Source organism: Balaenoptera acutorostrata, chromosome 6 (assembly GCF_949987535.1).
Source record: "Balaenoptera acutorostrata chromosome 6, mBalAcu1.1, whole genome shotgun sequence".
Lineage (NCBI taxonomy): Eukaryota > Metazoa > Chordata > Mammalia > Artiodactyla > Balaenopteridae > Balaenoptera > Balaenoptera acutorostrata.
The window spans coordinates 98021550-98034519 of NC_080069.1; the positions used below are offsets into that span (position 1 = coordinate 98021550).

Consider the following 12970-nt stretch of genomic DNA (forward strand, 5'->3'; position numbering starts at 1 on the left):
TTGTTCTTTAATTCTTCTAGGTCTTTGTTAAACATTTCTTGCATCTTCTTGATCTTTGCCTCCGTTCTTTTTCCGAGGTCCTGGATCATCTTCACTATCATTATTCTGAATTGTTTGTCTGGAAGGTTGCCTGTCTCCACTTCATTTAGTTGTTTTTCTGGAGTTTTATCTTGTTCCTGCATCAGGTGCATAGCCCTCTGCCTTTTCATCTTGTCTATCTTTCTGTGAATGTGGTTTTTGTTCCACAGGCTGCAGGATTGTCACTATCTATCTTTTGAAGGAAAATTTTTCTCAGGAGCTTCTGGTAAACTGCTTATAGCTCACTGTCTAGAACTATATTCATATGTCTCCGTGCTGTGAAGGAGGCTAAAAAAACGGGTATTTAGCATTTTCATCAGTGTAGGCAGGCAGGTAGGAAGGGATTTGGTGATGAATTTTCAGTATCTGCCACATAAGGTATACATGAGGGTAGTATTCCTCGTCTGTAGCACTATTCTTGATAGTTTGTAAGTGCATAGGACTTGTTTGATACTCGAGTGGAGTGCTTCTTAGGTGTATCCAAAAATTCAAACTTATATTTTCATCCTGTTTAAATGGTTACAAAGCAAAGGTTAGACGGTAGTCAAAAAAAAAAAAAAAAAAAAGATCTCAACCAAACATGTCAAAAATTTGCTTACTTCTTTATTTGGAATACCTCTAACTTTTAAGTTTCACTATTTTTCATTCTGAGGAGTTATTCAAATAAGAGTAAGAAAATTAGCATCAGATTAAATGAGCTCAACTATTTAGTCAGCCACCCATGATAGATGTGCACTAGCTCTGCAGTGGATTGTTTTAGTTGTGTTGACCCCTGATAGGTGGGGCTTATGTTCCAGGGTGATGGTATGGTCTGGCAAAGCAGTATAAGCTGCATGTTTCCTTGATTGTCCAGACTCTTAGACAAGGTCTCAAGAGAGTGAGTTTTGACTTTTTTCTGCCTATGGTTCTTCCCAGGCAGTGATGCAGGTGATGAAACAGATAACATGTTTATATAACATGATGTTTGTTTGCTTGTTTTCTCTTTCCTCCCAATTTTATATTGATATTTTGAAAATATTTAAACTTATGGAAAAGTTAGGACATGGCATTTTAATCAAAAGACTATTAGTACTAGGTTTAAAAAGTCAGATACTAAGGCAAAGCTCATAATGAAAAAGATCAGTATCTGACTCTTCTTTCCTCCCCACCCCTTATTCCCACTCTTAGAGCCAACCACTTTCAACTCTCTCTACCTTGTTTATCTTCTCCTTTATAAATGAAATGTTTATGCTTCTATTTTTTTAATATTTCAGATTTAGATTATGAATTATGAGAATTTAGCTGTCATATCTATTTTGTCTCATGTAGACACACACAAACACACACTCTCTTCTCCCATTATCATGACTGTATCACATTTTGTAGTTAAATCAATAGTCAGTGTTTATCTTACTATGAATATATAGATAATCACATGAATGCTACCTAGTTTACTCTGAATATTTTCCTTTTCTTATATGACTCTCTTTTTCTTTTTTTGTTTGCTAGTTTTCTGTATAGTTATCAATAATCCATGTATGAACTCTGCAACAGAAACATAAAACTCTCAGTAGGATCAAATACATCAGATCATTTCTCAGTTCCTTTTTTTTTTTTCCTGGAGACAGCCCTCCTAGATCTCGTGGTCTTTCTGCCCTAATAGTCTGATCTGCTCTGCAGATACTGTTGTATAACTCCTCTTAACAACATTTTAGGAATTCTCTTTGGAGAAAGGTTGAATGGGAGGTTGAAACCTTGCATATCTGAAAATGTTTCTTTTTACCTGCACGTTTGATTTCTAATTTGCTTCTGCTGTATAACAGTTGTCCCCAAATTTAGTGGCTTAAACAACAACCATTTATGTAGGTTATGATTCTGTGACTTAGCAATTTGTGTAGGATTCAGCTGGGCAGTTCTTCTGGTCTCAGCTAAGTTCACTTATACAGCTGCCAGTCAGCTAGGCAGCTCTGCTTCTTCAGGATGGCTGGCTGGCAGATGGGGCAGTGGAGGTGCCTGGGCCATGTGTCTTTCATTATCTAGGTTAGTCTAGGCTAGTCAGAGAAAGCAAAAGCATGCAAGGCCTCTTTACATTGTTAAAATATGAAGAGTTCTTATCCATGAACATGAAATATATCTCCTTTAATTCAGGTGTCCTTTGGTGTTCTTTAATAGAGTATTCTATATTTTTCTTACAGATTTTGTGCATATTTGTAAGATTTATTTCTTGCTACCTTATAGTTTTGTGTGCATGGGGGGGGTGTTAATGTAGATACTTTTCCTCTTCTTTTGCCAATTCATTATTATAGGTGAATTAGAATGCTGTTGTCTTTTGTGTTTTGATCTTGTTTTCCAGCAACTGTACTGAACTCTGAACTCTATCGGTAAACTCCAATAGTTTCTCTCTCCTCCCTCAATCCCCTACCTCCTTTTCCTCCCTCTCTTTCATTTTCTCTCTCTTTGAGTGTAGGTCATTGTATTCTCTGCACAAAAAGATAATTTGGTCTCTTCCTTTCCAACTCTTATGCCTACTTTCTTTTTCTTGTCTTATTGGTTTAGGTAGGACCCCCAGGATAATGTTGAATAAAAGTGTCTTTCTTTCTGAACTTTTTATTATTTGGATGTTGGACTTCCAAAATTTCATTTTCTTATCTTTGCTCTGTGATTTTTTTCATCTCTTTTGTTAACTGTTCTACTTTTAAACAAAATCTTTAACAATGCCATTGATTTTTTTCATATTTTTGCTTGAAATTTAATATTTTTATTTTCTAAAAGCTCTGTGCACTCTGTTTCTTATAGTAGCATTCTTATTTTATGGATACAGTTTTGTTTTTTTCCCTCTGCAGATTTTAAAAGTTTGGTGTTTTTCTTTTTTTAAACTTTTTTTTAAAATTAATTAATTAATTTATTTATTTTTGGCTGTGTTGGGTCTTCGTCGCTGCACGCGGGCTCTCTCTAGTTGCATCAAGAGGGGGCCAACTCTTCGTTGCAGTGTGCAGCCTTCTCATTGTGGTGGCTTCTCTTGTTGCGGAGCACGGGCTCTAGGTGCGTGGGCTTCAGTAGTTGTGGCACACGGGCTCAGTAGTTGTGGTATGCGGGCCCTAGAGTGCAGGTTCAGTAGTTGTGGTGCACAGGCTTAGTTGCTCCACGGCATGTGAGATCTTCCAAGACCAGGGCTCAAACCCATGTCCCCTGCATTGGCAGGCGGATTCTCAACCACTGCGCCACCAGGGAAGCCCCAAGGTTTGGTGTTTTTAAAAGAAAGTCTTTTGCTCTCTACTGCATTTTGTTTTTGTAATTCCCTTCTTTGTGGGTGCTTGGTTTTTGGTATGGTTATTTTATTTTGTCTGTTTTTCATGATACAGGTTTTCTACAGTGTTCATTGATCTTTGTTCATATTTAAGAATGAGGCACTGAATACCAATTGGAAGCTTTTTATTCTGGTCAGGCCTCATTAACTGGTGGACTTCACTATAGGGTAATAAGAGTATGCCAGCTTTTTCACTGCAGAGACTTCTAAATGTCAGTATTTGTAGGTCATTCCTATTGGACTGTTTGAGTTTCTCATAGAAAAAGCCTACAAAGCTTATAAACCTTTTTTACGACAAGTATTTTATCATTCCTTTATTTTCCCAAAACGAAGTCTATAGAAATTATAACTTACCTACATACATAATCTCCCAAATCCTGTAATGTCTCAACTATAGTATAAAGTAGAAATGAAAGGAAATGTATATTTCAGTGTGTAAATACCCAGGCATGACTACACTGGAAGACATAAGGAAGAAATTCGGATGCTTGCACTTATCCTACTTATTTAGTAGGAGCACTGAATGTGATGACTTCCAATATAGACTCTATTATGAATGATACTGTTTTTAGTAATATATTTTTCCAAAACAGTAAACAAGTTTCAAACAGCAGAAGAGTAAAATTGTCTCTCCTTTAACATGGCAATTGTATTCCTCAGAAATGGAGGCTCACATAATTACAAATACGTTTTTCACTATGTGACTATCTGATAGAACATTTGAAATTATGCAGGACACAGGATAGATTTTCATATTTTGGATTTTAGGATGTCTAGTGTACCTGGCCTAGACCTCTAAATGCCAGTTGTGTCCTCAATCATTATGATAACTGAAAATATCTCCACAAATTTCTAAAATGTCTCTTGGTTACAGTACCACTTGCCTTGAGAACCAGTACTTTAGAAGAAAGAGAATATGCCATAATTGGCAAAACCAGAAAGACCAGAGTCAGAAGCAAAAGGTCAGCAACACCCAGAATAAGCACACAAGGTCATGTTTATCATTTTATATAAATGACATCATACAGAGCCCTTGGATAGTCCTCCCAAAACCTTTTTCCAAGGTAGAGCTAATTCATTAGATCACCAGATCTAATTACTATAGACTTAATTTACCTGTGATTTTTCTTTGTTAATACCATTACCATGAAGTGAGCAAACTACTGCCAAGGCAACTGGGAGTAGATTTGTGCAGTATAGTCTTGACCTAGGCCTTTGCTCTGTTTGATCAGAGCAACTACTTTGTTCTTGACTTTCCTCTGTCATGATTATAAAAAGTCAAGCCATTGCATAGTTCTGCCAATTTTGTCTGTCAGTTTTTCTTCCCACAACCCAAGGTCTGATTCCTCTTCAAGTTCTGTCTGGCCTTTTAAATTTTTCCCAAATTTACCAAATTATAATGCTTTTCTTTCATCCTATACAATAGATTCCTTCTCTGAGTTGGCCACTCTTACACTCATCAGTACTTTCCACCTCTTAGGTTTATGAAAAAGGGGAATCCTACAGTTGATAATTCTAATATAAGGAGTACCAAGGTGAAATTGTATTAGCCAGGCTAAGTTACATTAGTTGCTACTAAAAGCAACCCTAAAATCTCATTGGCTTAGGGCAAAAAAGGAGTAATTGTCTCTAGACAAAATCCAGCGTGGTTATTCTTGGTCAGCGATATTCCTGGATGACTTTCCTCTAAGCAGTGACTTAGGGATGCAGGCTGTTTCATTTGTGTGGCTTCCCCATCTTGTAGTTCTTTGCTTCTCTACATACAGATGGAGGAGGGAAAGCAGGGAAGGTCTTATGGGACATTGTAAGGCCAGGCCTGGAAGTGGTATCTGATACTTCCATCCACATTCCTTTGACCAAAACACGATTTCACTCTATATCCAGAAAGGAGAAGACAGTTGTTATTGATACTGGTTAGCATTCTTTACCAGAATGGTCACTTTCTCTTGTTTAACAATATAAACAACAACAACAGGTATCTATTGAGCACCTGCTGGTACTAGCCACTTTGTTGATTCTTAAGATTGAGGAACTTGCAGTCTATTAATGGAGTTTAAACAACTAAAAAACAGTACAATCAATACTATGATAAAGGTTTGTGTGTATTATAAGAGCATAAATGAGGACACAGCTAATCCAAATGACAACATTCAAAGACAATAATTGATGTAAATAAAGTACTCTTGAAAAATGTTTATGAATGCTGTGGCTCGTAAGACTTTCAGATGCACTTCCATCCTTTAATAACTTTAATGTCTGGTATTACCACTTTATTTTCCTTAACTGTAGACTAGGTATAATATCTTCCTTGCTAACCTCACATAATTTCTATGGACATCAGATGAGATAATTAATGTGAATGAGCTTTGTACACATTATTTAAATATAGACTTAAAGAAATAGTGTTGTAGAGTAGAAAGAACCTTGTATTTGGTTAGATAAGACCTAAATGCTGGCAGTGGCTTTGCCTCTTATTATTTTGTTTCTTTGGACTTCTGTGAGTCTGTTTCTTTATCTATAATATCTGTGCTACTTACTCTATAAGATAGATGTCATATGTAAATGCAGTAATGTTTATAAAAGTTCTTTGGAAACTGTACATTTCTATTCAAACATAAGGTGTTCTTAATAACTAATACTAGTTAATCATCTAAAGCACTGGTGTCGAGATTAAGATTAAAAATCTACCCTATAGATTAATCTTGTTACATGAGAGTTATAACTAATGCTGTTGGAAAATGCACCTTGTTTTATAGTACATCTCAGTCTATTTTCTAACGATGTGCATTATGATAGGCTTCTATTTTAGTAGCAGTTTAAGGTGTTGGGATATAACTATGAGATGAAAACCCTGCTTTTATGAAGCATTTTTGAAGGTTATTAGAAGTTAAATTGAAAATTACAGGTTTAATTTTAAGTGCTATCCTTATATTAACATTTACTTTATAGATACTAACCAAAGAACACTATAATGAGTGGGCATTCTCGTTCCAAAGAAGAAATTTGTATTAATTTTCATAAAGAGAGTCTTTGAACATGTCTTCCATGCTATGTGGTTTCTCTTTCTGGTACTTTCCTTTATTCTCCCACTACCACCTTTCCTTCCCCACCTTCATTTTTTAATCTTCAGGCAAAGAGCAGATTAGGACAAAAATATGTATGACTTAATTCAGTGTAAGAATCACTTTAGTTTTACTACTAGTATTTGGTTTTAAATGTTCAAGCTTGATGTTTCTTTGGTTTTAGGAAGGCTGGTTTCGGATAGCTGAAAATATGGGATTTCAGTGCCTAAAGATCGAGAGCAAGGACCCCCGGCTAGATGGGATAGACTCACTTTCTGGAACTGAAATCCCCCTGCACTACATCTGCACATTGGCCAGTCATGCTGTCCACTTGGTGGTCTTTCATGAGAGGAGCGGCAACTACCTTTGGCATGGCCATCTACGGCTCAAAGGACACATTGACAGGAAGTTTGTTCCTTTTCGAAAGTTACAGTTTGGTCGTTATCCTGGAGCTTTTGACAGGTAAATTCAGGGTCTAAAGGGGAGATGTGAAACCTATCTTGTTCAGTCATGAACTCTTACTCTTTCTTTTACATTTAGTAATTAAATCTAAAATGTAATTCATGTAAATCAGTTTTGAAATGTAAATATTCAACAGGAAGCAACTCATGCACATGTGCCCCAGGAAATATAATATATATCAGAATGTTCATAGCAACATTGTTCTTAATGCCCCACACAAAATATATGTGCACCCAGCGAAGAATCGAAGAATCGTAGGGCAGGGAAACAAGGAACCTGAACTCGCGCTCTGTGCAACAACAGAGATGCATCCTACAATGTTGAGTGACAAAAATGAGGCATAAAAGAATACAAATCTTTCTAGATATATAAAGAGTTCAAACACAGGATAAAGTATGTTTGTGGATTTACATACTTACAAGTAAAAGTGTTCAAAATGTACAAACTTCCAATTATTATGAGATAAATAAGTTCTGGAAATCTGATGTACAGCATGGTGACTATAGTTAACACTGCTGTATTGTATATTTGACAGTTGCTCAGAGAGTAGATCTTTAAAAATGATATCTGAGGTAATTGAAGAAAATATGCTTGGTGTTTAACTATTTGCTTATATTGTATATTTTGAAGAGGCTGCCAATATTCTGAGTTAAATCCTTATAATAAGTCTTAACTTTTGTTTTCAGGCCAGAGTTACAACAAATTACTATTGATGGATTAGAAGTTCTCATTCCAAAAGATCCAATGCACTTTCTAGAAGAAATACCACACTCTAGATTTATTGAGTGTAGGTATAAAGAAGCTCGAGCATTCTTTCAGGTTAGAGATAACCAAATATTGTACTTTTCAAATTAAAGGAAGTGTATTTATAATATTTCTGGGGGAGGGCGGGAAGTGAAGGAACTTATGGAAAGTAAGTAAGACAACATCTTTTCTGATTTGTCTGTTTTCTTCTAGATGGTTTCAATTTTTTTTAAGTAGATTTAAACATTAACCTTAAGGAACAATTTCTTCCCTGGTTGAATGGTTTAATATCTATGGAGACCTTGTTTTATTTGGATAGACTTTGACAGGTTCAGCATTGGCCTCCACTTTTAGTTAGGATAGCCCATGAACTTTATAAAGATGGTACATTCTGTTCTTGAAGCAATCCGAGTAGGTTGAAGCCATGGAGAATATGGACCATGCGGATTTAGAGAGGACTTCATAGAAAATACAGTTTTTCTCAGAGGGTTGGCACTGAATATGAATTTTTTGTGTTTATGAAGGTTTTTGAAGATAAATGCTACACAAAGACCAAGTGCTTTTGAACTCTACTTTATTCTGCTGCTTTAGCTTTCAATTCAATAAACAGTTATTAAAAGCCAGCTTCCCAGGAACTCTCCTGACCCTGGGGATATAAAGATGATTTTAAAGGACATGAAAGTTCAGCTGTAAGAAATGACATGAAAGAGAGATACAGTGAAAGCAGTCAAATTTATGGTGGGGTTTTGGTACCCTAATTTTTCCACTTGCCCTTTATTTTCTGGGGTTCCCTTCCTAGAAAGCTGTGTACACAAGGACAGGAGTGGAATGGGAAAATGAAGTACCAGCTGTATCATCACTGGCCAAATGCCCAGCACCCACAAATGCAAGGTTTTTTTCTGGTAGGCTGTGCTGGCACCCAGGGCCTAGACCTGACAGCCTGGGTGGGCCTTCCTAGCCCTGTTCCCTTAAATCTATAGTTATGTGACTGTGAAGCATACCCAGTCAGCCTCATGGATGAAAAGCTGGAAAACTGCATGTGTGGCTGGGCCAGCATTATTAGGCAAGTGCTGCCCATCATATCCCCACCACAGAGTAGCAGGAAGCGAAAGAGATGCAGACTGGTGCTTGCACTTGACCATTCATCCACTGTTCCTGCCTCAGGGGAGTTTTTTTCTGGTTGCCACCTCTGTCATAGCAATTATCACAATTAATTGTGAATGTCAGTCTAGTCCCCCTACAAGATTATGTGAACTCCTTGATGGCAGGTATCTTATTTTACTCACCTCTATAGCCCCAGTATCTAGCACAGTAGCTGGCGCAAAGAAAAGCTCCTATAGTGATGGAAAAATGCATGAAGAATAAGGTGCTCATCCGAATCAAATGGGTTTTTTCCAGGATACTTATTAGGGCTACTCCATTACCTAGCAAGCATTTGCCCAGACTCATTTTATTGAACTTTGTGAGAAGGCAGTGTAAGATGTAAAATGTTTCAAGATACTGAGAAATCATGAGAATAGTGTTATATTTTTTTAATTGCATATTTTTACTTTTGCTTCTTAGATTTTAAGGACAACCATTGAGTCAGCGTTAGAGTAAAGAATATGGATGACAGATGCTCAGAGGGCTAATCAGCTTATCATAGCCTCATACTTTTGGTGTTTAAAGTGCCATCACATAGCAAGGCTATAATGCTATTGACAGGTTTCTCTTCATAACAGGATCAAGTGGAACTTTGCATTCATTTTTTTTAATGCTAAATCTGTTTTTTTTTAAATTTTATTTATTTATTTTATTTTTGGCTGTGTTGGGTCTTCGTTGCTGTGCGCAGGCTTTCTCTAGTTGCAGAGAGCAGGGGCTACTCTTGGTTGCGGTGCGCGGTCTTCTCATTGAGGTGGCTTCTCTTGTTATGGAGCACGGGCTCTAGGCTTCAGTAGTTGTGGCACGCAGGCTCAGTCGTTGTGGCGCACGGGCTTAGTTGTTCTGCAGCATGTGGGATCTTCCCGGACCAGGGCTTGAACCTGTGTCCCCTGCATTGGCAGGCGGATCCTTAACCACTGCGCCACCAGGGAAGTCCCAAACTTTGTATTCATTCTTCATCATGTTATTTGTGTCCTTCACTAATAGCAAGACAGACTCGTGATTACTGATTTGTTTTCCTCTTCTGCTAATGTACTGTTATTACTGATATAGAGTACCTAATGGGATTGATAAGTTTTTTAATCCTTACCCTCATAAATGTTTCATTCTTCATCATTTCTTACGTTATAACCACAGGAAGGTCAGTTTTCAAATTAAGGTGAACATACATTACTTTGAACACTTGATGGCGCCAAACAGTCTTAAATACAATGCCTGGTGTTTAAAAAAAAAAAAATCAATGAACTAATCTACTAGATCTCATAAAGCAGCCTCCTAACTTTCTTTCTTTTTTTTTTTTTATAATAATTTTTGGAAACATTTTCAAACTGTCAGAAAAGTTACAGATGCAATACAAATAATTCTTTTTCCTGAACCATTTGCAAGCAAGTTGTCAACATCTGCCCCACAACTTCAAATAATTTAGTATTTCTTGAAAACAAGAACACTCTCCTACATGTCTTAGTACAAAAATCAGGAAATTAATATAAAGATTATTACCATTTAATCCTCATTCAAGTTTTGCTAATTATCCCAATAATGACTATTATAATAAAAGGATTCCGTTCAGAATCACATGTTGCATTTAATTTTTCTGTCTCTTTAGTTTCCTTCAGTCTGGAACAGTTTCACAATCACTTTTTAACTTTTATGACTTTGATACTTTTGAAGATTACAGGCCAGATATTTTGTACATTGTCCCTTGTTTGGGGTTTGTTTGGTTTTTCCTCAAGTTAGATTTAGGTTATATACCTTTAGTAGGAATAACACAGAAGTGATTCTGTGCTTTCACTCCATCCTGTCGGGCACTGCATGATTTTGATTTGTCCCATTACTATTGACTTTTACATTGATTACATGATTAAAGTGCTGTCTGCTGGCTTCACCCTGGTGAAGTTTCTATTTTTCCCTTTGTAATTAATAGGTATTTGGCATGAAGGTACTTTAAAAGTCTGTAAATATTGTCAATATCTTCCTCAAACTTTCAAGTTTATTTGTTTATATCAATATGAACTCATGATTTCCTATTTTCTTCAATGAGTTATAGTGCGCTATTTTCATCATTTATTTTGATCCTCAAACTGTTCCATATTTGGCAAGTGGAAACCCCTTCACGTGACTTCTGTGTCTTTTTGACATGTCTCCATCATCTTTTGAGCACCTTCTTGCTTTTTGGCTCAAGATATTCTAGGTTCATCTTGTAATTTCCGTGCTACAATCCTGGAATCAGCCATCTCTCTGGATGCTGATTCCTTTTAGAAGCCAAGCCTGGATGCCAGATTTCCTTGCCTGCAGGGCCTCTCAGTGACAGGAGTAGAGTGTGTGCGTGTGTGTGTGTGTATTTACTTCTGTATCTGTCTATCTGTCACGATCCATGAATCCACATTGATGTCTTCAGTCTAATTTATATTTCAATTAAACAGCATAGGGTTCATTTCCATATTTGTGACTCCCTTCTCAAACAGTGAGAAGCCTGACTTATATTACCCTTAATATATGTACTTATTTGTTCAGTCTCCCATTATTTCTGCTGTTCCCTCTCCCACATGGATGCTTTCCTCATCCTGCTTGGGTGTTGCTCTCCCCCACTGGGCTACTCCCATATATAGACACACTTCTCATCCTGCTCAGGCTCTGGCTCCCCACACTGGACTCTCCTCCATGTGGATGCCCTCGACGCCTTCTCAGGCTCCGATACCCAGGCCAGGCCACCACTGTGCGCTTTCTTGCTCTGCCTCATCTAACGGCTCTAGTTTAGAAGAGTCCAGGGAGGGAAGGAGAACAGAGGGGAAGTGCTCTCCTGGCTTACTTTATTTACTTTAATTATTTCCTCAATCTACCAAGAAGTTTAGGACTAGGATAATACACATTTTCCTGCACTTGATTTTGTTTCAGCAGTAACCATCAAAAAATAATTGATGAGCTTCAGGTTGTTGAGTTCCAGTAAAAAACCAGAGGGGAGTATGGAAATATCTGGACCCCTGGCCCAGGAATATCTAGAAAGCCACATTCATATCCTCTTTCTTCTACTAAGTTGCTCTGAGACCTGGGGCAAATTTCTGAGCCTTAGTTTCCTCATCTGTGAAATGAGTGGACACCTTCTGTCATTTTATTATTTTTCATCTATATTTTGGGGAAAGATTTGGGAGAGGTTGCCTGAACAGGGAAAGATCATATGGACTGGTATTTAAATTGGGATTTGGTCTTTTTCTAAGAGGCCTGGTAATCCCAAGATTTATAGGAGGCATTTTTAAATGAAAAAAAGTATGTATAACTAAAAGTTTTAAAGTCCATAACAGATGTATAAGGTGCGTAGGTATATACATGTTTATACTTTAACGTGTATGAGGGTCAATTCTAAGAAATGGGATTTCTGGGAGTGTCATGTTATTTATGAAAGGTATGTGAGAGCTGGGAGTGTGTCTATGCAGGGGCAGTCTCAGTTGGACATAATTGTCAGCGTAATATTTTTGTAGAACACAAAGTTTTCATTTCTGTTACTTAATTTGATCCTTTCAGTTACTCTGTGAAATAAGCCAAGGATTCACCATTAACTGATAAGAAAACTGAGGTTTCAAGATGTAAGTTACACAGTCATTATTGGCCGAGCGTGGAGTAAATTCTGGGTCTCCAAATTTCTAGCTCCAGGCTTTCCCCCCTACAACAGGGATATGAACATGCATCTCTCATGCCAATCATATGTTCTAAGAGAATTATGGCTCTGAGGATGTTTTCATATTGAAAAGACCCCACATACTTTGTGTATTCTGGAGAATGTAACTTATCTTCAGGAATCCATCTTTTTTCCTAGGGATACTTTTTGCTTGAGATATATGGTCCTTCTAGGAACTATATTTCCTCCTGCTATATTGTAAAAGAATGCCAGGATATTTTAAGATACTGTGGGATGGGAGGGGATTAGTCAGTTATTTACTCATTTACGCATTTATCAATATGTGTTGCTCACATATTATATACCAGGCACCATTTTCAATTTGTACATACAGTGATGGAGAGATTCAGTACCTGCCTTAAAGGAATCATGTTTACAGCCTATTGGAGGAAATATAAATAGAATCAGCAATTAGAATGAAATATGATAAGGGGGATGGGTGAAATAGGTGAAGGGGATTAAGAGATATAAGCTTCCAGGTATAAAATGAATACGTCATGGGGATGTAATATACAGACTAGGGAA

The 12970-nt window shown here is 37.1% G+C and overlaps 1 protein-coding gene across 7 annotated transcripts in view; it reads left to right on the forward strand.

The window, feature by feature from the left end:
* Positions 1-12970, forward strand: part of FKTN (fukutin) — an 86756-nt gene that overhangs the window by 33705 nt on the left and 40081 nt on the right. For all 7 annotated transcript variants that reach the window (XR_009008639.1, XM_057548618.1, XM_007178253.2 and 4 more), the window contains 2 exons: positions 6611-6888; positions 7575-7707. Coding sequence is in view for 6 of the 7 variants with exons in the window: in XM_057548618.1 (XP_057404601.1) it covers positions 6611-6888; positions 7575-7707 (411 nt within the window). In the remaining variant the exon portion in view is untranslated. The remainder of the gene's footprint in view (positions 1-6610; positions 6889-7574; positions 7708-12970) is intronic.